The 26,130-nt window shown below is 35.1% G+C and overlaps 1 protein-coding gene across 4 annotated transcripts; it reads right to left on the bottom strand.

Annotated features, from left to right (window-relative positions):
- Window positions 1-1,698: 1,698 nt before the first annotated feature.
- LOC149529011 (potassium channel AKT2/3-like) lies at window positions 1,699-23,404 on the bottom strand. Of its 4 annotated transcripts, none has more exons than XM_089810833.1 (3): window positions 23,060-23,404; window positions 22,777-22,955; window positions 1,699-2,108 (listed from the first exon to the last, which is right to left on the bottom strand). In XM_089810833.1, the coding sequence occupies exons 1-2, from the start codon at window positions 23,208-23,210 to the stop codon at window positions 22,801-22,803; spliced, it is 306 nt and encodes a 101-aa protein (XP_089666959.1). In that variant the 5' UTR covers window positions 23,211-23,404; the 3' UTR covers window positions 1,699-2,108; window positions 22,777-22,800. The 4 variants fall into 4 exon arrangements, with proteins under 4 accessions (XP_089666959.1, XP_089666958.1, XP_089666957.1 ...); XM_089810832.1 differs by having other exon boundaries at window positions 1,699-2,123; window positions 23,060-23,403; XM_089810831.1 differs by having other exon boundaries at window positions 1,699-2,117; window positions 23,060-23,403.
- Window positions 23,405-26,130: the final 2,726 nt, after the last annotated feature.

The following is a 26,130-nucleotide window of genomic DNA, read 5'->3' as shown; positions in this document are numbered from 1 at the left end:
TGAGCACAAGATTTGTAAATGATTTCAATATTAAGAGTTCACAAGCATTGTTTGCCAAGCCGAGAAGAATGATAACACTAGAGATGCCACAATGGAAAAGCTTAAATAAGAATTTGAAGGCGTTATTGATGCCCTCTCTAATCCCAAGGCCTTCAATATAGAAACACAAAATAGATTGCCTCAGATCACCTCCTCATTAACCTAGTGTGTTAATCATGCCCAGACCTTTTCTACAAAGAGTCAATGAGCATCACCATTCTCTGTGACAACCATTAAAGCTCTACAAGATTACAAAGCCAAGTAAGTGCAACAACCTTCCAACTCCACAGATGGACCTCAACCCAGCCATGATGTTGTATTATATTTTTATTATCCATGACATGGATTGTTAATATTTTAGTAGAATCATCTCCTATGTTTTAATTTCTCTGTTTATGTGATTCTTAAAAGGAATCAATTTCAAACTTTCATAGTTACAAACTAAACATTATAATTATGTAATTAACTAATTATGGAAGGGTTGACATTTTTTATCCTCCTTATGTTTTGCCATACAAGTGAAACTCAGTCAAATTTGAAGATCAAATAGATTTTTGGTGAGTTTCTAGTTTCCACTATTGTGTGCATTGGAATCAAATATCATTTATATTTTGTGAAAATCATTGAATTTATGCAATCTGTATGTTTTACTCTTTGAATTATTGACATTTGTATAAGTGATTGTTCATCTTCTTAGAAGTTATTTTTAGGCTCAAAATTCATTATTTTATCTGTCCATGTATTGGTGATCACTCTTTGAGTTGGTACTTAAAGTGGAAATTGTTCGTGTGCTTTCATGATAACCTGTGAGTCATAAAGTTCAGTCCCAATATTAGTTTTATATCTAGGTGATGCTCACAAGGGTAAAGCATTGTGCCTTCTCAAGACGTCACCCATTTAGTATTCCTATCAACATTCGTCAGGGTAGTTTTCAAGTCAAACTCAAAGAGTTCTACTCAAAAACTACATAGTTGAATCCTACTAACTTCACCTTGATGCAATAAGTGCGAAGTGTTCTATTCATTTTCATGAGAAATGGATTCTTGTGAATCACTATTCACGAAACATGGGTCAATGAGCTTGACTTGAAAACTACATAGTTGAATCCTAATAGCAATATCACAATTTGACTTGATGTAGAAATTATCTCCTACTTATGAATAGTGAGAAGAGTCAAAAACTCAAAATTCATCAACAATATGGAAATGGTATCCAATTGTTGCTGCATTTTCGAAAGAAAAAACAACATACAAATGATTACATTTTATGACTTTATTAAACCATTAACTACCAACTAAAACCTGGTATCTAGTTAATTACAATAAAATATTCTCTTACATGCACGAAAATTGGAAGCATTACGATCTACTAAACCCAAGCATTTGTGTTCGCTTTTCCTGTTTTTCAAGGCCAGTCAGTCTGTATAGAAGAGTTAAACAGTCATGGAAAAATTATGAGTTTGTTGGTAGCTAGCAATTTCAGTACTAAAGTTTCTTCTGTCATTCAATCTGTATTGAAGAGAGATAAACGATAGAATTAATCCTTTTTGTAGTAAATTCTAGTTATAAGATACCTCAACCCCCAAAGTAGCCCATTTCTGTGTGTGATACCAAATGCTCATATATGTTTATCCTCATTTACTCTATAAAGCCCCTCGGATTAGAAGAATATAAGACGCATCGGTGTTTTAATTAACAGGGCTTATCAGTCTGCTCTGCAACTAACATTTCCGACAATTATCATAAATATTAATACCCTGGAGTGTTGTTTGTAGTGAATCAGTTTGTTAGGTGACACTAAGGTTCTAGGGTTTAGGGATTATGATTCAATCATTGCGAATAAATGAGAGAAAGTGAACAATTACAACAATACTATGCTTTAGAAGGTTATTTCTGTGAATTTGTGAGGCAAGTTACTGCCATTCATTCGAACTTTTAGTATTTCTTGTATTTCTATTTTCAACAACACTCCCCTGGCTAAATTCTCCTCGCTCTGTTCTTGTCAAATTGAGAACACACATTCTCTTTCATGTCCTCTTTCCAAATTTTGCAAAAGACTTGTTGAGAATCCTGCAACAACTGTAGCTTCAAGCCAACAAATCTCAGATAAAAAATTAATTTTACCTCTACGAAAATCAAATTGTTTGTAGAACGTAGCTTAGATTAATGATAATATCACAAATGTGGCTTTCAGCCAACAAATCTCAGAGAAATATTTAAATTTTAACATTGAATGCAGATCATTTCACTCTGAATAAGCTTAAGATTATGAAAATATCCCAACTAAATTGGACAAATATTTAAACCTAGAATTATGTAAATCATTCTTTTCAACTAGCAAATTTTGCAAGTCTCCGGCAAATATTTAAGGTTAGATTTATAAAAGTAGACTTTAGCAGAATGCATATATATAGAAAGAAAACTCTTTTCCAGAATTTTTAGATTAATGATATGTTTGGACTGGACTACTAATTTTATGATTATACTAATTCCACAGCAATACTTTACTTTGCCTTTGTTTTCTCATTTATTTACCACTACTGCATATTTCACTATAAATCTAACAGATTAACATCATATTTTACAGCTTCAGCTTGATTTTTCTGTGGCTTTTGCAGTGTCATTCCACATATTAACCTTTTGAAACACACTAATGATATTTGATGTAAGTCTGTCCATCAATGTATACCCAATTTACAATATATGTGTAATAAATCCTATGCACAACATTTACTTACCAGATTAATATTGGTTAAACATCGATCTTCAAAATTCCTAGCCGTCTAAGTTATAGTCTGTTGTGGAGAGACGCAACAGGAGACAGGAGACAAACAGAGGTGTCTATTGAACATGTCAAAGGCTAGGCACATGAATATGCTCCCTTCTCCTCTAGTGGAACAAGGAGGAAACACACCAAATCATACACAATCAGAAGGTAAACAGAGGTATGGCAAGGAAAACATAACAGATCACACCCAGCTGGCCATTCATCCAGAAAAATCAGGAAAGTGGCAACAGTCTGAGTATATACACACAGCACCAAATGCAGAGAAATGTAGCAGTCATATTCAACCCTTTCACCATATAGTTTATATTATATAACATGGAATGCTGAGCAATAAGGATACCAAGCGCTGAATATTATTATTTCTAGGTTCATTCATATTTGGGTAATAATTGCCAAATTCATGTCATAGCTGAGGTAGAAAAATTAACCCCCTGACATCGAAGTGATAAAGCCTACAAATTGCAGAACACCTATTGTACTGAAATGATATCTATATCAGTATAAGGTTCATATCATAATTAATAATAGCAATACAACCATTGCAGACTAGCATCAATGTAGTAGATCAATTGTTGAATCCATAAAATAAGGATATTGACCACATACACTCTTATAATTCACAGTCAAAACATTCATTTGTCGAATTTTCAACAAATATGGATAGGAAAGGATCTCTTACAATTTCCGTATAAGGATTCGGTCCAAACTCTATAAGATTACAACAGGGGACATTACAGCTTGCACAACTCTCAAAGTGTTACATCCCAAAATTTTGACCTATTTAAAATTATTATAGCGGTTGAGATAATTAGTTAAAAACTATTTTTTTCCCCTGTTCATGTGAAAAGGGTAGTTATAAACTTATATGTAACCATTGTTTCATATGAAATTGGTTGTTATTAATTATTATGTATAACCGTTTATTGATGATGGTAGTTAACCATCACTTGTCATATGTTGATGATGGTAGTTAGTAGTTGCTTGTTTTCTGAATGATTTCTTTACTACTATCTATGATATATGTTGATATGGATTTATCATGGGAACTTGTTATTATTGTGGAAGATCTTGCACGGGCGGTTGCAGGAGCAGACGAAGGGGGGAAGCATTGCTTAACTGGATCTACGAAATGGGGCACTACCTTAGTCCATTTATCCGATCGACAAGTATGACCTCTAACTATCTTGGTAAGGACCTAGCAACTACATAGCAGGGTACATACATTGGACACGCATGAGCTATTGGACAATCAATAAAACATTAAACATTTGAACATAATCAAAATGGTTTATGTTGGCAATCTCATCATTTCATTGTGTGTGTGTGTGTGTGTGTGTGTGTGTGTGTGTGTGCATAAGTATAAAAAGTATGGTGACACCATAGTATTAAATCATTCAAGCTCATCTCTATTAACATGTGTGTGTGTGTGTATCATAGTTTAAAAACTCGATATCAGCAATAACTCGGCTAGCCCAAAATTTTTGAAAAACTCGGCGAAAAAATTGGCAATAAATCGGCACTTTTATCGAACATTTAAAAATATAAAATTTTTTAAAATATTCTTAAAAACACATACATACACACCAAATTTGTAGAATACATAACAATCTTAGATATCCACCATATATTATTCAAAGTTTTAAGTTAGACAGTAATTCATAAACAGTTTCTAAATAGTAAAAAATAAAAAATGATAATAAAACAGTATTATTGTGTATTTAAAATAAGTAACTTAAAATTAAAATTACTTTAAATTTACTATATTTTAAATTTACATTAAATACTTTAAGTTTATATTTATTATATTTAAATTTTAAAACTTCAAGTCTTAAACAATTTTACATTAAATATGATTTATATATTTTAAATTTAATTTATTTTTGTACTGTATTATAGTATTTTAAAATTTAAAATTTAATTTTTCCCAAAACAAAATAAATTTTAAACTATGATGTGTATATATATATATATATATATATACACACACACACATTGAGAGGATATGAAGATAAAATAATCTCTCAATTATGCACTTATATAGATATGCGTATCCTAATAGGTATAACCTTTGACACAATAATAATATGATGACACCATTCAAAAATAACATATAAATGAGCATATATATATAGAGCACTTATATAGATATGCGTATCCTAATAGGTATAACCTTTGACACAATAATAATATGAAGACACCATTCAAAAATAACATATAAATGAGCAAATATATATGTGTGTGTGTGTGTGTGTGTAAAATTATAAATTATTTCTTTTAATAAGAAGACCTTCGAATTCTTTTTCCCATAATTATAAGTCTCTATAAGAGACGAGAAGTATACTTGGCATCTTCTTCTTTTTTAAATTGGTGAACCAAGAAGCTGATTATCTTTTTGTAACTGCTACGAAGAGTCACAGCTTCTATTTGAACCTTCTATATTATTCCCATTTGATTTATGCTCGAGTATATGTCTGAGAGCAAGCACCGATACTGTAGTTCTATTTCCGTTCCCTCCTCTTTTCTTTCCTTATTTCTTGCGGCCGATATTGGAGAGAATCCAAACTACTGTTCCTAATAATAAATGGTCTTTGAAATTTGAAATTCGCATTTGAAAATCAAACTTCCAAGAGCTAGCCATTCGAAGTTAATCAAAGATACATTCTTTCATTGATCAAGTTATGTGATTAGTTTTCCTAATCTTTATTTTGGTATATGTATTTCGAAGTATAGATACAAAAGTAGTTTCAAGGATTTTCAAATAACAATGCTTGGCTGTGATGTAAACTAACTCTATCGAATAGCTCATTCGATCAAGCACACCATGTTATCTCACCATGTTAAGTCTGAAACAAATACATATGTCATGCTATGATTTCCTCTACAAAATAGCTTGTCTTTCAAATTTGAATTATAATCCTTTGAAGTTTTCTTAAGAGAAGTCCTTGAGTCTTAAGGATTGTTTTGTGCCAATACTGAAATATTATTTCCATCAGCTGAGTTTCAGCAAATGAATTGATATCCTCTATGAACAGACACCCAAGACTCACCCGGCTGGTTGGCCAAGAAAGAGGGTGAAGAGGTGAAAAGAAAGTTCTACAAGAACAAGAAACAGGAACTAGAATAGATATGATAATTTTATTACTTTTAAAGAATTATTCAATAGCTCATGCATGTCCATCTAATAGCTCATGCATGTCCATCTAATTACCCTGTTGTCAAATTGAGCAGTGGTGATCAAGTATTAGAAACCCATCCAAAAACCTTGGCCAAGGTCGTTAAAGGTATGCTTTCCTTCTATAGATCACATGATGTCGGTGGCGCTAGTTAATCAGACATGTCCGTATATTACTGAGAGGACATTCTAAATACTGGTATTGCTCAGATGGTTGGATTAATAATGCCCTAAGCCTAGCCCCGGGGTAGGGAGGGTCTTTCTTATCAAAAGATTGTGTGGGGATTGATATGGTCCACGGTTGAAAAATTTAGCCTAAACTAATGCTTCTCCTCTTATCCGAAAACCGAGGCGCATTTACTTTCTCTTGTGAATATCAAATATCATAGAATTAATGTTAATAATTTAAGTTCCCTTTTGTAATTATTATGGAAATCAGTTATTTCAGTTAGTTTCACATGAAATGGAATTAAAAATGCTCACTTTGGTGAATTAGTTGAAGTATTGTTTTCGTATCTATTCTTAATTCAGAATATAGCTCTATCTTTTTAGTTTAGAAAATTAGTTTGCCACACAAAGTGTTTTCCTTTCTTCATTTTTGTTTCAATTCAATTCATCCATCATCACAAAGAAGTATCTTCATCTCTAGCAATATCTCTTGATACTCAACATTGTTCAAAATTTGATTGATTGTGATGGCTCATATTCTCAAATTACTTCATCTTGAATGCTCCTTCGAATTTCATCTCCTTTGAAATATTTGAAGTTGTTTTTGACTTGATGTCTATTAAAATTATCGACGTTCATATTGATATTGGTTTTCCTTCATATTGATCTTGGATTTCCAAAGGAAATACAAAGCTGATGAGACTTTCCATTTGTCAAATCATCCTCCTTGCATGTCTCAATCTTGAATTCCTTCTGGAGCTGTAAGTCTTGTCTTTGAGTTCCTTTCCTCAAGCTTAAACATCTTGAAATAGTCCTTATCATAGTATGGATTATATCTCTTTCCTTGCATCGTTATTGTGGATCCTTGGAATTCTCTGCGTGACTCAATTTCTCATGTTGTGAAGTCTCTCATCTTCACGATCATCATCATACCACCATCTTTTAAGCATCAATCCTGAAAAAGAAAACGAAAAGTGTTTTGGATGAAAAATATGAATAGGACCGAAATGCCAGATTGAAGGACATAAAATATAAATAATTGTGTAATGGCATCTTGTCTTAAATTCATTGCAACTTAAGTCGCAATTCTCATCTTTTCTTTTGGAAATATCTTGATGCTTGATGGATTTCACCTCCTCCATGTTTTGATTCCTCATTCGATCTTAGAAACATCTTTTGTGATCCTCGTGGCAAATCTGGAAATGCTTTCTTTTCAATTCCAATTTCTGCCCTTCTTGCTGATAAGAAATTGCACTTCTGCTTTTAAATTGTCTCGAATCTTCCCTTGATTCATATATCTGCCTAAGTTCACTCTTTTATTTGAATAAAGCCTGCATTTTTCTTACAAATTTTGCCCCTGATTTACTTTAATTTACCTTAATACTTAAATTGGATTTGCTTCCAATCTGCCAGAATCACCATAAAATCACACTTCGCTTCAAAATTTTGCTCCTTATATGCTTGAAATTCATATTTCTGCTGCTGCTTGCCTTTATCTGCTTGGGATTTCCATTAATTCGAATCTGATTTTCTGCACTTTACGTCTGATCCTTCATGTTTAGGGCTTGGTAAATGCTTCCATTTTCTGATTGAAATTCTCATTTCATCTTTTTATTCTGATTGTTGGACCTTAGAGTTTGCTCTTGAATGTTGTTCCCCCTGATTTACTTGATTTGATCTATATTGAATTCGCCTCAAATTCTGATTGACTTCTTGGAATCTGCACTTCTGCTGGAGGTTGCATTGCATTTCATACCCCAGGTTAGGGAATTTCCAATTCAAGCTCACAATTGATCTGGAATTTGCATTTGATCTGATTTAAATCACCCTTCTAGGTGTGCAAGTTCACCTCTATCTGCTCTTCAAATTGCTTTGGATTGGATCGATTGATGTTTGAATTGGTGTCTTTGATCTCTCATTTACAGGTGATTATATGAAAGGGTGAAACTCAGTTACATCCCCTATTTTGTTGATTTTGAAAATTTATTTAGCCGTTGATATCTCAAGCCAATCCTAAAAGGTTGGTTAAATTAGTTACTCATTTTGAATTCATATGGATGCAAATATTGGTTATTGTTATGTTTCATGTGGATTGGAAGATGATGGTTAATCATATGCCATTACATGAATTGGAAATGGTTAGTTAATATGCTTTTCAGTTATGATAACTAATTTCCATTTGAACGATGCGTAAGTATGGTTTCACCATTTTAATTCTTCTTGCAGGAGCATGGCGATGGGGGGAAGCATTGGCAGAGAGGGAATAGAGCACAAGTGCACGAACTTGCCACTGAGCTAACAGATATGAGTCTAAACCACCATGGTCAACGGAAATAAGGTTGGACAGACTAGATTATGCCAAGTGTCCACCATGAGCCAACCAGGCCGTCTAATCTAAAAAGATACATAAATATATATTCACGTGAACATTAAGCGAAATAAAAACAATCGTTACCTTTGATTTGGGAATCTGGATGCTCTGCATTATTCTTGTGATGTCAAACATGACTTGTTATATAAATAATACCCACAGTACTTATGTACATTTGTACATGTTACATATATGTATATATAAATGTATGCACATATTTAAATAGAACATATGTATAAGTATATTTGAAATATAATGTAGTATGTGTATAAATAACAAGTACAAACATGTGTAAATAATATGAGTATTATTGAAAATTGAAATAATAAATTATAAGAAGGATTCTATTTTTCTTCTTCTTTTCTCACATCAAATTAATTTAATGCATGAAGTCTTTCAGCCACTTATAATTTTCTTATTATTCCAGTCCCTTTGCATTTTTCAAGTTCAATCAAGATTGTAACTCATGCTCGCCACCTTGCATATCTTTTCAAGTACGTAACTCTTTCTTGATCGAGCATTATTCCCTTGTAATCAAGCATTGTTCTATATGACAGAAGATTGCAGCCACTTAAGGGCTTACTCTCAAAATACGCTTGTGAATCCTCACTTCCGTATGCTATATTTTATGAGTAAAATTTCATCTTATTAGTGGTGCCGACAAAGACTAGTAATTCCGATGTTGGAGCTCGTAGCTTGGATTCTCAGGATACACTTTGTTTGCATCACAACCCCATCACTTTGAATTCTGGAAATGCTGTTGTTATTCCTTATTGAATCTCAAGTTGTCTAGTATTGCATCTAAGCATACAAGTCCTATGTTTGATGATAAAGTTTATATATATATATATATATATATATATATATATATTGAAATCTCTGCCAGTCGGTAATCAATCATTAGGTCAAATATTTTGTTGTTTTCATGATCCAATCAACCTAATAAATTCCTACTGGCCAAGCATGAATGAATGAGAAATGATCACTTCGGCCTTGCACAGAATTGTGATATATGCTATAGCTTTTCATTTTAAAACAAATGAGTTTCGTGTATAGAGTTAAAGCGGATAATCTTTGCCAATAGTGACATGTGATGTTTATGTTGTTGAGTTGTTATCCTTGCCATCAAGGTTCAAATCCAATGGGGATGAGGTTCCCCGTTTGTGGCCTCACTGGTTCATAGCTCCAGGTCAAAAGTGTTTACCCCTCTTTAAAATTTTTTAAAAAACGGATAATCTTTATAAGCAATATGCCCTTGTATTGAGGCATTAAAAATACATGTCTTGAGACAAGGAGGCATACCCCTTTGCGATGTAATATTGAATTCTCTTGAAAGCCATTTTTTACTCTTGATATCATTTATAAAATTCCCTATAAGGCAAGGAACTTATTACGGTATAAACATCCTGCAAATTCCATGAAGGATGGACAGTTGCACCAAGGATCATCAAGGATGGCCAAGCATAGCTGAGATGAATGGTGTAGACTGTGCACAATGGATTGTGGGAATGCCCCTGCAAATTAAGAGATTGAATCAGTAATAAATTAAACAAAAGAAAGGGAACTAAATTTTGGAACTATACACCGAGTCAGCTCATGGTGGGCAGTTGGGTGTAGTCTTGCATGTCAAGTTGAGTGATGGCTGATTGGGCACATATTGTCTATGTAAATGCCTGGCCCGGGTAGGTTTAGAGGCAATTGATGCTACTATGATCACTAGAGGTCAGGATAACTTGCAGTTGGATGGATAGGCTGATAGGAGGGTTTCACAATCTAGTCGGTTGTGTAGTTGACACTTTAACACCATGATGCTTAGGTAGCAAGACGAGAAGGTGTTCCCATGCCTTATCCCGTGTAGGGTAGGGCCATTCTCAATTAAGATGAGAGGGGGATACACTACGTCCATGGTTGGGTGGTTACGCCTCTGATAATGCTTCTCCTCTCCACCAAAGCAAACTCTTGCACAAGACAAAACGAGTCTGCATCCTTAGCCTAATACGATGTAGCAGGTATTTGTAATTCCATACATGTTCATTTCAAATTCTGCTAGATAGTCATTTATTTATGTTTGCAGTTACATTTATTTATTTTTAGTTATATGAAGTGATATTTAAATGCATTAGTTAGTTGATGATCTCTCTTTTGTGCAATTTAATCTTTATTGTAATTAAACAAAGCAAATAAATCTCCAATTGTTAGTTAAGGCATTTCACAAGAATCAATTAATATGTTATAACAATTAATCCCATGCATGTGAATGTGTAGATAACTTATTTTGACTGTTAAAATATAAGGAAACTAAGGGTTAGGAAAGTTGGTTGTTACAAACCCAATCTCACAAAAAGCTGACCTAAACATTGTTTTAAAAATTTTAATTACCCCTAATATCTAGGGCACAAATCCGACTTGGGTCAAGAATGGTGTGTGGGTTTTGAAGGATTGTAAGGATTTTTGTTGTCTTGTGGGTGGAAATTCCCCTTATGTAAGGAAAACAACCTTATTTTCTAGGCGCAAATTTGATGAGTCTAAGGAAAATCCACAAAATAAGGGTGCATTTTTGAGGGGAAAAAAGGAAATCCTTAATAGTTGCACATATTTTAGACGTGTAAGGATAATCCTACTAAGAATCCCCTTATAAGCGAAGTTCTTTTTCGTTTAAGGATTTTTCATTCTAAGCTTTTGATTTTGATTTTCTTGGAATTCCTTTTCATTTATTCTTGTTTCCTTTTCAAATCCTTACTAATGCCTTGGGAGAAACTTGATTAGCTTAAGGATTCTTAAATAAAACTCACATTTGGCAAGGATTTCTAGAGTGAATATTGAAATAGGAAACTTGAACTAGATGAGAATTTTCTTGCACTTTCATTTTTATCCAAGGATCTTGAGGATTTCCTTATTTTCTCTATTTTCCCGTATCCTTCATTTTTTCAAAATATTGATTTTTTATTTTTTTTTTCTTGTCATCACTTCACAATTTCATTTTTGAACACAAATTTTTGACTTAGGCAAGGATCGATGGGGAAACTTGGCCTCCTCAAACAGGGTTTTGCAATGAGACTCAATCCTTAGACAATTTTAACATTCCACCATTTTCACCTAGGAACCCTAGACTAAACTCACTTATTCCTTTAATAGTTAAAAGACTAAGAAATTGAAAAAGGTAGCCAACCTAACGACATTGAGCTAAACATTAAGCCAGTAAGAGAGAAAAGAGGGAGTCGCCATTCGCAATGAGGTGTGTGTGTTTACAATACAACAATAATATTAATAAAGCTAATTAACATTGATATTAAAGAACCTTTGTGAGCATGGGTAGTTGAATATGAGAAAAAGTTCATATTTCTCTACGAGTCTAAACTTTAATGTAATGTACCGAACGATGGAAGTCACTTGATGGCAATGTACCCGAGGGAAAATATGCCACAGAAAATACCCAACAGTTATATACCCGAAAATGTACCTAAGAACAAGTATCAAAGGGAAAATACCCCATGGCAATGTACTTGTGGGAAAATACTCGAGGGCAATGTACTTGAGGGAAAATACCTAACAATAATGTACCTAAGGGCAAATACCTAACAGCAATGTACCTGAGGGAAAATACTCAAAGCTAATGTACCCTAGGGCAAGTACCTAATGGCAATGTGCCTAAGCACAAATAGCTGATGTTAATGTGCCTGAGGGCAAATAGCTAATGGCAATGTGTGCATAAGGGCGAATAGCTAATGGCAATGTTCCTGAGGGAAAGTACCTGATATAATGTACCCGAGGAAAGATACTTGACAACAATGCACCTAACGACAATGCAACCAAGGGAAAATCCTTTCAACAACTTTGGCCCTCAATTGTTGGCTCCTTTTGGCACTTAATCTTTGGTACCCTTCGACATTCAACACTTGAACTTAAGGTTCTCCACAAATCATGCACAAAGCTTGAGTTCTCATTCAACTAGAAGCAACCATCTTGTAACTCTCCATGATCCCATAAAGGAAAATATCAGCTTCTTTGAAAACCTCTACAAGCCATGCCTTCTCTACTTGAATTCTCATCTTCGTGACCTATAAATTATCAATTGACTCTCTTGGAAGTGTGATCGAGGGAGCAAATTCCTAAAGTTTGTGGTGTATCGGATCCATCATATGTTGTATATATTCCTTCAATTGTTGAGCTTCTTTCTTGCATTGTTTCTTCTTTTCAACCTCTCTACTCAATCTTTCTTTAAATTTTGGATGGCTCCATGGGAATCTTTGATCTCTTGCTTCTTTGAAGTTGACCAGATCATGTTCTGTGATATCATAATATTGAAGAAGAATGTCCTCTCTTGCTTTGTCGCCTCTTGGAATAGCAATTTTAGTCATATGGACACCTAAACTGTCTCTTGTGATCTTTGTATACTTCTAGCTAGCATCTTTTCCTATTCTTTTCCAATATTTTCTAAGACATTTTCAGTGTTCTCAACTGGTTGTTTATTTGCAACTTTTATCTTTCTTTAGCATATCCCTCATCCAAGCAAGCGCAATGCATTCTCCCAACTCATCGTTTGGTTTCCCTTGGCCTTGTCTTTTACTTCCTTGGCTGTGACCTCATTAATCCTTTGCTTCTTGATTTTCATTTGAATGATCATATCTTTGTTGAGGTTCTCATTTGATATGCCAATCTCTTCCTTCTTTTGAGTGTCATCAATCTTAATCATCTCATCATCTTCTATTCTTTGCGGAGGAGAATCGTCTACCTCACTATGATTGAAAGGAGAGTAACCAAAACTTTGGCTTGTGTTGGCCTTTGATTCTATCACAACTTCAAGGTACTTCTTTGCTCTTGGTAGGTGTGATCTTTTCTTGTGTCAAGGTAGCAGTTTCTTTTGATAGGGAGCACTTGGTTTTTGTTTCTTCAGAGGTGGTTCTTGACTTATTATTTCCTTCCCTTTCATGTCTTTGGTTTGTAAAACCTTGTCAGTGTTCTTCCTTTTCTTGCTACTTTCATCAATCTGTCTATTATTGACTTCTTGTGGCTGCTTGGATGATTCCTGTTTGATTTCTTCTACTTCTTTCATCTCTTCATAAGTCAATGGGATTCCTTTTTTCCTCAATTTTTCATCTTTCTATTCCACCACTCTTAAGTGAAAAGTGTAGCTGGTATCATCAAAGCTTCTAAATTGCTATCATGTTTATCCAATTGATCAATAGATTCTAATGCTTTGCCCTTTCTTGTCACAAAATCTCTTCTAATGAGATTACCAGCATTCTCCAACTAGTCAGGCACTTGATCTTTGTGTCATTTATATTTTCTAATCATATCCACAGCCAATCTTGAAAAAAATCCTATTCCTTAGCTTGAAATCATTGGCTGCATTTTCTGAATAGTCTTCTAAATGAGGCACATGTTTGAACTTGTTTCCATAAGACTTCCTAATTTGCCTATTTGGATCAAAATTCTTCTTTGCTTCATAGGATCCCAGTGCATAATATTCAAATTCTTTCTCTATTACTTCAGCTGCTTGAAGAGATGGACAAGTTTCATTTCCAGGTTAAAGTGGAAATGTAACCCCTTATTTTTGTTTGTGTTTTTGAATCTTGTTGTAAGTAGGTTTCCATAAGACTTCCTAATTTGCCTATTTGGATCAAAATTCTTCTTTGTTTCATAGGATCCCAATGCATAATATTCAAATTATTTCTCTATTACTTCAGCTGCTTGAAGAGATGGACAAATGTCATTTCCAGGTTAAAGTGGAAATGTAACCCCTTATTTTTGTTTGTGCTTTTGAATCTTGTTGTAAGTAGTCAACTATCTTTCCACCTCCATTATAACCAACTTGTTGGGAGGATATCTTAGGAGACTTTTTGGGCAACATGTGCTTCCCAACACTCTACCATATGTGAACTTAGGACACTAGATATACCACAAACCATATTTCTTGATAAACTTCCCAGCTTCATCGAATAACCTCTTGTAAGTGGCCTCTTGTAATGTCCTCACAATGCGCATAGCAAATGAATCATTGAATATCTTGAAATACTTGTTGTTATGGAGATGCAAAAGTGGAAAGCACTCATGCATTAGGAATCGCCCTATTATTGTGCCAACTTGGCCCAAATGCCTCAATCCTAGATACATGTACATCATTGCTAACATATATAACATATGAACCCATGTAGAATGATTTTGTCTCATCCAACATCCTCAATTGAAGCTCAATGTTGTCACCAATTATTTCCACCCTTTCAAACATCATCTTGTCAATAGATGTACATGAAGTAGAACATCCAAGGCTGGAAAATGGCTCCTTGAGGACTCCTCATAACTCTGCTCAACCTGACAATGAGATCGCCATAGTCCTTTGGAAAGTCACATTTTGTCAACTTCAGTAGCTTGGAATGATGATTCCTTCGTTCAAATAGTTAGTGGTTGTTGATTACTAAATTACAAGTATCAAGTTTATCTTGGTGATACTTCAAAGCTTGCTTATTTGTTGTATAAACACCCCCTTGTGAAACGGAATATTGAATGCTTCCTTTATTGCTCTTTCTATGAGTGAAACTAATTGCTTCTTTTGTGGTCCCTAGCAAATTTCTCTTGATTGTGGATCATAATGCCCAGCAGATTTGATCATCAAATTTGTGCACTACATTGCTAGAGGAAAAGGGACTGCTTCAACTACCTCATTTCTCACCATCTTCTTGGCCAATTTTGAAGGATTGCCTCTAAACATCTGATCTCTACCATGTTGACTGGTCCAAGGTTTGTATCGCCTATCTTCTTGCATTTTGAGATGAAACTTGTCTTCCGCACCATCTCCTTTTTATCATGCTTTATTTGAGCTTGTCTATCTTTCTTTGCATTTCCAGTCTTTGATCCCGAGATTTTCAACCTACAAGACAACACCATCCATTACTCCTTGGATTTCTTTTTTTTTTAAATCTAGAGATTGAAAGTTTGAAGCCAAGAAAGGAAATTCAAAGCATGACAACATATTTTCCTTATTTACAATTTCCTTGTCTTGCCTAAGAAAGAATAGACTTATTCATTTTATCTCTTAAAATTCGATTTCAGTCTCCTCATCTAAATGCAAATGAGAAATTTATGGCAATGCATTGGACATGGATTCATTTAATTGGATCACAGTCAACTTGGAATTTCTCAAGAAATAACTAAACCACTGACCTTACTAGCTGATGTGTCTAGAGTTTAAATCTTGTGTGAAATTGCCTCTAATTCTGATTTCTTTGCCCAGATCTGCAAGTTTGTACCCTTTTTTATTTGGAAATCCAGAATTATACTCTTAAATCTGCCCAAAATTTGATGTCTTCCTTACATCTGCTTTCAAAAATGCCTTCAATTCCTTACCCAAATTTGAATGATTGTGGTGAAATTTTCTGAGTTCCGAATCAGGCCTGCTCTGTTAAAGATCGAATCGCTTGTGTTTGATTGCTTTATGGTTTAAATGAAGATCTAACTTCCCTTATATAGGTGATAAGGCCCAAAAGGTGCCACCCTTCATTTGACCGACCTTATTAGGAGAGAAAATAAGATTTAAAATTTGATTTTCTTAAGTCCTCCAATGCAGGCCAACTTGACCCAAATACAAGGTGATAATTAATAAATGCCTGATTTTTCTTCAAGGCCAACTTACATTAGCACTTCTTGTTGAATTTGGAGTGACAAATTCATCCCCGGGCCAATCTGATTAAGCCCTACCACTGGGTGGAATTTGGGCATTTGTTTGAAATGGAACTCCAACACAAGGTTGGATTCCAACCTAGTGTTAGAACTGGAGTTCCAACACCTGGTTGGGTTCCGACCATGTGTTGGAAATCTCCAAGTTTTAATATTTAGATGCCTAATTCACTCACTCAGATCCTCCAGCTTGGAACTTATGATTTTGCCTTCATGGTTGATCTCCAATCCATGCATTTTGATGTAGTTTTGGATGATTAATGACAGAAATTTCACCAAATCCAATTTTCATCTCCTTATTTGCGTTTCAAAATCTGATTATCACCCGTGAAAAACTCAATTAATCCGCTTTCTTCTCCACCCAATCTGGTTTTCTTCATCCATTTTAAGTCCAACTTAATCTTGTATTCATCTTAGCATGCCTTCAAACTAGGACAGAAATAAGGGGGCAGCTGGAAATGGAATTCCAAAGGGGGTCAGAATTCAACCTCCCTTTCCAAGGGGTGCTCAGATTCTGATCATCTCTTGGAATTTTTCCATGGCTTCAAGAAAAACTAAGTGTTGGTCTTCGCCCTTTGGAAACTCAAATTTTCCCTTTGATTAATTGATAAAAACTCCTATCGTCATTTTTTTCTGATTTGCAATGATATTTCTATCAGATCAGAATGTTGAAATTCTCCTTCACTTCTTCACATTAAGATCTGTCCATTGTCATCTTGATTTTCTCATGCCATATTCTCAAGGCTTCAAATTTCATGTTTGTCCAAGTCATTCATTTCAAGCTTATCATCTCCGAATCAAATTTCCTCATGAATTCCATCTAGTGTCAATTCAAATTGTTAGGTTTCAAAATCTCATTTCCCATGTCCTCATCTTGACATTCCATTTTATGTTTTCTTCACTCCATCTTTTCACTCTTCCTCAAACTTCACTCCTTCCAAAGGTGGAACCTAGACTCCAAACTAGACATGTAGACTTCTCATGCGGTGGGTATGGTTTCCCCTAAAGTTGCTCAAAATCATCCCATTGGCATGGAGATTCCGAAATTTCCACTAAACTAAAACCAACTAAAGAATCTAGCTCCTGCTGCAAAGAAAAAAAGGAGGTTCCCATTTCGCAATGAGGTGATGGTGTGAAAAGGTCACAAAAGGAGGTAGCAGCAATGTGTCCCTCATCAAGTAAACGAACCCCAAGGTGGGCCAAGAGGCCAAATGATTCGGTGTTTGTTTTGTGCTCTTGGGATTGAATGGAATGGAGAAATACATAATAAAGAGGTAACGACACTTAGTCCCCAATCAAGTATGTCAACCCCTAGGTGGGTACATGAGACCAAATGACTGGGTGTTCATTGTATGGACTTAGGCTTGATTAGAAAGGACCAACTCTCTGCACCTTATATAATTCTCCAAGGGATTCCATGGTATGGTTTGGTTGTTAGGGGAAATGTGATATCCCGTAAAATTGTGAATCTAAAAATACAAATGTAAATAAGGCCAGGGGATTAAAACATACCTTGTCATGTAAATAACACTTGCATAATAGTTAGGATTGCATTTGCATTACATTCTTACACATCATCCATTGCATCCACACATGCATGAACATCCAAACATGTACTAGTACTCATGCATCTACATACATACATACATCCATAACTGCACATATACACATGTTTACATACATACATCTCTGCATATACATAGACACATGCACATATGCCTATCCCATACATGTACACATGCATATATCTACATAAATGCACAAGCACTCGCATACATATATCCATGCTCATCCATATGATTGTATCATACATCAGCATATATGTTTGGTAAATGTATACATCTGATGGCATCATATGGCACCCTTGGTATATGCATATAATGATACAAATTACAATGGTCGATGCTCTGATCATTATAACCTGTGTGTATATATCCATACAGAAATGATGCAAGATGCTCAACTATCGTAATCAGATGAACTGCTAAATCCATAATCGGGTGTCACTGCCGATTTATGGAAAGAGTAAACCATGATCAGCATGATTACTCATAATAATTAATATGATTATTATGAGTAATACACTTTATTCAGCCTTGATGATAATTGGCACATCATCGTTTGTTATCACTTGCGATTAGCACTGATCGCATTATGCTTATTATATCTTCGTGGTGTTAATTAATAACATCAGCAGTTATAATATGACATGACACTACTAACGCATCCTTTCAGACATATTTATATTCCACGCTATGTGATTTGGAAAGTGTGGTCAATTCAGAATAGATTTTAATACTCCCGTTGCGGATTATTGCTCCGCTTGAGCAAACCACAATTGCTGAGGCACTCTCCAGTTATACAAGTGCACGTATCGCAATAACACATATAAGAAACAACACCTATTGAGCATATTTATATCTCTGTATCAGATACGGTTCTAGAGATTGCAGATTCTGTATATATTAAGACGAATCAGAGACGGCATACTATCTGTGATCATCCTATTATCAACGGCACATATTATAAAGTAAAATCAGAGACTGCTAGGAGGGAATGCACATGATTCACAATTTCATGTATCAGAGACAGCCATAGCATTACCTGAAGGTCTGGATATCTACAGACTTTGCCACTAATATTATTTCATTGGCATTGGAATAGACTTTGTAAATACATACATAGTATCATCTCCATTTCGTACATCTGCTTAACACCATTGCATACTGTCATACATACTATCGACTGCATTGTCAAAATTCAAATATTCATTTGTAATCATTGTAATTGCATCAATATATTATCATCCATAAAATCTAAATACAATTTTATGCACATTATTCATATTATAGCACTTGAAACTAGCAAATAGCTATATGTTTTGTAATTTCATGTAGTGCCTTAACATAACCAAAAGGAGGCATTACAATTGGTTATCGGCGCTACCTTTCCTGCCCAAGATGAGTAAACCTTTTTTGACTCATAGCAGAAGAAAGAAGAAAGAAACAATGGAAATAGAATAGGAGGTTGACAGGAAACTGGATCAGTTCTTAGAGGGACAAAAGAGAATGCAAGACTCAATGAACTAACTCATCCAAGCTAAGCTGAACATCCTCAAAACCTGTCAGCAGAGATACCCCCAATCCAGCAAAGAATCTCAACCCTAACTTCCAATCTTTATCAACTCATCCTCCAACTCTGAAGACAAAAATCCTAGACGCAGCATTCCTACCTTGACAAATTCCAAACCTACAAACTTCCTAGACCTACAAGGAAAAATCAAAGAAGATTGGGAAAGGGGGAATTTTAAGGGAAGAAATGGCATTAAAAGAGTACTTTGAGTTAAGGTTGAAATATGAGCCGAAAACAGCAACCTATCTCACAAGGTCATTACCCTAGCAAGAAGAGAGCGTCAATAAAGGATATACCACAGAGATTCTATTTCCTCCCAGGGGTCATGCTCTAAGAGGAAAACTGACTTCAAAAATGGACCAAGGTACCAACCCAAAGAGACCTATACTCAACAGATTCCTAGTTTCTTACCCAAAGGAAGAAGCTCACAACACACACCAGTCAGATCTATATCATTTTTAAAGAGACAAGAGGCACCCAAAAGAAGATGGGGAGATGAACCAACTTCAGAAGAAGCATCTTCCTCACCTAGGAAAAAAACCTCATCGTCAAGCGACCAGAAGAGGGAAGAATTACAAGGTGACTCAAAATCCACTCTATGAGTTCAAAGATCACTCCATACATGACAATCCCTCGTTCCACATCGATGAGGAGGCTGAACATCAAACCACTCTCCAACCAATTGATAATGGAGGTTCAGATGAATGTACTCTTGCCAACCTTGAAAGACTCAACATCCCACACTTTTCGAATTCAAGTATAGAAGGAAGATGAATACAAGCTCTTAAAGACAGTGAGTCCTCACACAACTTCATCAATAATTCCTGGCTCCTAAAACACAACTTGCCTATGAGCCCTTGTGATACTATAAGGATAAAATTAGCAAATGGAAAAGGTGTATTTTGTAATTCCTCACAGTGATTCCTCACACAACTTCATCAATAATTCCTGGCTCCTAAAACACAACTAACTTATGAGCCCTTGTGATACTATAAGGACAAAATTAGCAAATGGAAAAGGTGTATTTTGTAACACCCAAACACTCCCCCTCAAATTACAACTTGGAGAATACACCTACACTACTCGATTCCACATTTTGGCCCTTGGCAACACCAATCTCATAATAGGTCTCCCTTGGATGAAGCAAATTGGACCACTCAAGCAGGACATGAACCATCAAAACATCATCTTCAAAGAACGAAGAAGAAAATATACCTTGTACGGACTTCAAGCAACCATACCTCCGACTCAGCAACAGAAAACTAAAGCTAAACGAAGGATAAAAGTCAATTTCAAAGGTGATGGAATGTCCAAACTCTGCATTAGATTCAGAAAGAAACCGATACCAGCTGAAACATCAAATGCTTGTGGGCAAGCATTTTTGGAGGGGAGACTGTGATACCTTAAATTGTGAATTCTAAAACACAAATGTAAACAAAGGCAAGGGGATTAAAACATATCTTATCATCAAAATAACACTTGAGTAATAGTTAGGATCACATTTGCACTACATTCTTAGACATCATCCATTGCATCCACACATGAATGAACATCCATACATGTACTAGTACTCGTGCATCTACATACATACATGCATACCCACATATACATGCATCTCTACATACATACATCTCTGCATATAGATAGACATGCACATATTCTCATCACATACATGTACACATGCATATATCTACATGCATGCACAAGCACTCACATACATGAATCCATGTTCATCCATATGATTGCATCATACATAAGCATATATGTTTGGTAGTTTTGTACATCTGATGGCATCCATATGGCACCCTTGGTGTATGCATGTGTCAATACAAGTTGCAATGATTGATGCTCTGATCATTATGACCTGTATGGATATATGCATACAGAAATGATGCAAGATGCTCGACTATCATAATCAGATGAACAGCCAAATCCATAATTGGGTATCACTGCCAATTTATGGAAAGAGGAAATCATGATCAGCAAGATTACTCATAATGATCAATATGATTATTACGAATAATACTCATTATTCAGCCTTGATGATTATCTGCATTCCATCATTTGTTATCACTTGCAATTAGCATTGATCGCATTATGCTCATTATATCATTGTGGTGTGAACTAATAACATCAGCAATTGTCATATGACGCGACACTAGTAATGCATCCCTTCAGACATATATTTATATTCCATGCCATGTGATTTGGAAAGTGTGATCAATTGAGAATATATTTTAAGTGAGCTACTTCACTGGTCCATGCATTTTTATCATATCTTGTGCATATAAGAACTGGTATTTTCTGAATGGAACATCTACTTTATGGATATTCTGAGACGAGTTGCCATAAAAATAACTCTAATTTCATACTTAATTTGACTAAGTTCAGACCCTCGGTTATTTTGAACTCTAAACTCTAATTTAATGTGTGTCTAGATAAGAAGAATTGTTGCAATGCAAACTGTAACTGACGATGAATTAGTTGGTGCAGAATAACAGAAGCTATCACATCAGGATATACTTGAGAAACAAATAATGTGGGCAAATTAATTTGAGTTCATTCCATTTGTTGGTCTTAGTTTTATTTCACCTAAAAAAGCAGATTTCGATGTACTTAATACAAAATCTATGCTAGATTGAAATCACAGAGCATTACTAGATATTTAGTACTGATACTTGTTAGTCTTCTTATTGTTTGGATCTGGTTTGTTTATGTGACTTCAGCATAAATATGGAATATCTGTTAACACATGGAAGATTGAGGGTACCCTCCATAGGCATTTTTTTCCCTGAAAAATATCATCCTACCTAACATCCTTCCAAATAAAAATGATAGATTAAAAAAAAGGTTGGAATCTCTGAGCATCCTTCGCATGAAGGATATCATTCTACCAACGTTGGTGGGACTGGCAAATACTTAAATATCACCACATACTGCACTATTCACTTAATTTAAATTAACAGTTATCATTCAAACAATCATATGTTTTTACATTATAATATTTTTATAATACACGTGCGTAACATAATTTTATTTTTCTGCTTTATCCTTTGACAGAAAACGTGGCCCTCTTTCACACCTACTAACATATTCATTCAGTTTAGAGTGATTATTAGACTTCAGCAACATGAGCTCAGTCATAAAGTTTTACTCCACAGGATAAGGTGAGTGCATTCCCATGAGAGGGTCTCATTTTGTTAAAATTCATGTGCTTCTTAGAGTTGGACCTATAAATATTCTGTATATGTAATGCAGACATTCCAGATTAATATCAAATGATTTCAACAATCAATCTGTTCATAACCTATCGTTTATGTAGGATGTAGATTCATACAGCAAACAAGAGTGGTTTGTTAGAGTGTTGGGTAGAAGACGATGGATGTGTACTTTATGTGTTTTTTGTTCAAAATATATCAAATACTATACTTACAAGCTTCAATCTATCAGTATGAGATCAAAAATGTTTCGACCACTGCCCATGAAATGTCTGTTCAAGCTCTTCCCTATCAGAAAGAAACAACTTATCATTGTCCCGGATGACATTCAAGTCCTCGATCTGTGCACCGTCTTCATTGAATACTTTAACGGGATGAAATCCATAGATTGTACCTTCATTTTTAAACCAAATATGTTCTATGTTAACAAGTTTCTAAACCTCCTTAAGGAGGAAAACATATCAAAACAATCCACAATTTTGGAGGTAAACAATTTACCTGCTAATTTTAAAAGATGATTTATTGTGCGTGGCAAATTAACTATATTTCCGGCTTCTCTTCCGTTTTTGCTTGGATGATGCCTGTAAATTATTACTCTGCTACCTTCCTTCTCGGGAGGAAAACTTCTGCTCTTTGAAAAAGGGCCCATATCTTCTTGTTGGGTAGAGATGAAGTAAATGTTCAGAACGTAACATCTTATGTAAAAGAATAAAAGATATTCTGAACTGGGCACGAGAAGGTTCCTACTATTTTCTGAAAGAACAGAAGATACTATTTCATGTGGAAAAGAAGCGGAATATGATAATTCTTGGATGAATTGTGGAAAATTTGTTAGGTAAAAGGAATAGAGCATCTTGTTTTCAGGATTTAAATAATAAAAATTACCTTTCAATATTTAGTCAAATGTACTATTTGAAGTAAGAACCTTTTTAACTGGAGCAGTTTGTTGGTCGGTCACAGTTTCCGTCACCATATTTCATATTTCCATGAGATCAGATCATAAATGGGAACACAAAGTTTTTTTTTTATTAGAATAAAAGAATATCTGAAAATACAATCAGCAAACTCTTGTCATAGTTTTACAATTTATGTTAAAAAACTACTATTAAAAACTCAATGAACAAAATGCATTGACAAGTCTTAGAGGCTTTGCAAAAACAACTACTTCGAGGTGCACAAACTTTGTTGTGGTCTCTCCAAAATAATCTGAAGTAAGGGTCAAGACCGAGAGAAAAATTGTATATATGTTGAGTTGGCTATCTAACCACGCAGCTCCGCATCAAAGTGCATAAGTTGTCAAGAGATCAGCATCTTGTCAATGGGCCCTTGGTCTACTGGTGAAGTTAAATGGTTCACAAAGAGCCCACCAAGGATCACGTCTTGTTGAGTGCAAGGTTCTAACACATAAGGGATGAGGTCAGGATCATGCCCCGGGTGATTTTGACGGCGTGGATGCCCTTAGTCCTTGGCTCTAAGCCGAAGAGGTTTCAGGCACGAGTGGGCCTATATCAGGTCTCTAAAATGTCTATGTGGTGGCCTTCGCTGGTTGGTAGCTCACAGGCTTCGTGCCTTGCTGGGATGTCTTGCAAGTCTGAACCCTCCATTTAAAAAAAAAGATCAATCATGCCTCCAACACTTGTAAGTTTTGCCTCAAAAACATTAATTTGTGCTTGAATATCTCTCATAGTGGTAAGAAGATCATAATTTGATTAGAGTGGGTTCCTCAAAAGAATGAGATTGGGGGGAGAGGTTAATAGTTGTAACCAATGCTTCCATTTGAACAATATAGAAGGTATAGGAAAAGATTGCAAGACAACGAAATTTTTGAAGTTTTTTTAGAAAAAATATGTCGAAAGATTTGAGAGATGATATTGAGACATTGGGAGAAACCAGGAAACGCTAACTTCCAAGACCAAGCTTGTACACATTGGGCATGAGGACAAAACAAGAAAGCATGTTTATTAGTTTCTTTTCAAACACGAAAAGAGCAGCAAGGAGTTGGTGTGATGAAGGATAAACGATCTCCAATGGGGATCTTAACATGAAGAATTTTCTAGGCAATACGCTAGGCTTGGGCCTCGGCTTTGGACTTCCAAATCTAAGCACTTTGTGCATTTGAATCTACAATTCAATTTACAATTAAGGTGGACAAATAAGGAAAGGTTGCCAACAACTTTCTATAAACAACTTTTAGAGGAAAGGCATGAAAAGTTTTGGTTATTGGGCCACTTCCAATTAGAAAGGAAGTTGTCATGGCAAGGGGTGGACAACAGAGAGTACAATTCAAGCATAAGCTGACTTTTGATTTGATTGATAGGAAGTTCATCTTAAGTGGGCAGCTTGAACTAAGACTAAAGATCATTACATGGTGTTCAATTAAAGCCAACAGGGTCCCAAAGGTCACAAAAAACCTAAATGCTTTTGTTATAGAGTCATTTGCAATTAAGGCATTTATATGCAGTAAGAGGGGCATTATTAAGATGAATGAGGTGGTTCCACCAAATGGAGGAGGAAGTTGTTGATCTCAGATTGGTTTTGACAATTGAGTGTCAACATACTTAAGTTATTTACTTAGTTCATGCCGAACAAGTCGTATATGTCGAGCACAACATGTATATATTAGACCATGTCGAGTCATAGTGAGTGTCGAACCACTCATGTGTTGAGTCACTCAAGTGTCGAGCAGATAATGTATGCCGAGTGATTCAGGAGCCAAGTAAACAGTGGATGTCGAGTGTTACAGATGTTGAGTCACAGTATAAAGATTAGTGCATGTCGAGCATCAGCGACTTTAGATGTCGAGTGAAATAGTTTTGACATATTTATTTGTAAAGGCACAAACAACTATGTAAACCATTTTTTAGCCGACTTAAGGATGAATTACAATATTTTGGAGATAAGGAAAAATCTCTAGTTGGATTCCCTACGCAATTACATGTAGCCAATCAAAAAATGGAAAGGTTTAAGTAGCAAAATGGATGAATCTCAACCATAGATTTATACCTAACCCTGTGTCACTAAAGTCTTCTTAAGGAGGACAAACCCTAAACTTTCTATGAATGTTGAAGGAGCGAAGAGAATAGTTTGCATAACAAATAGAGCATTTGTGGCGGCTTAGAAGTTATGAATTGAGATTACATTGCAGAATCAGTTAGAGCATAACAGAGGAAAGAAAAGGATACAACAAAGAGACATATGATCAAGAAGGATAAAAAAGACATCAATTTAGAGGTGATATGTTACCAAGCAAGAAAATGTTAATTGCAGGATCAAAGCTGAGACATTCTAACATGTGATTTCAGTCAAAATCTCTTAACAGAGTAGTCCTAACAGGCTGTATGGAATCCTCTAATAGGGTGCTTACTTAATTGTAATTTAAAGTCCTTTAACCAGGCACACTTCTAACAAGGTGTTGAAATCCTCTGACAAGGTAAAACCTAACAATCTTTGTAAGCCTTTAATAGGGCCGACCTTTCACAAGGTAGATCATGTTTCATGATCAAAATATTGTAACCTTCATTGGATACACTTTATTACTACAGTAGTGAAGATTTGTGGGTGTCATCCCC

The sequence above is a fragment of the Cupressus sempervirens genome, chromosome 11, assembly GCF_028749045.1.
Source record: "Cupressus sempervirens isolate cs-2001-9-10 chromosome 11, ASM2874904v1, whole genome shotgun sequence".
Taxonomy (NCBI): domain Eukaryota; kingdom Viridiplantae; phylum Streptophyta; class Pinopsida; order Cupressales; family Cupressaceae; genus Cupressus; species Cupressus sempervirens.
Note: the sequence above shows the minus strand (reverse complement) of the source record. Positions and strands in the feature narration are given on the sequence as shown.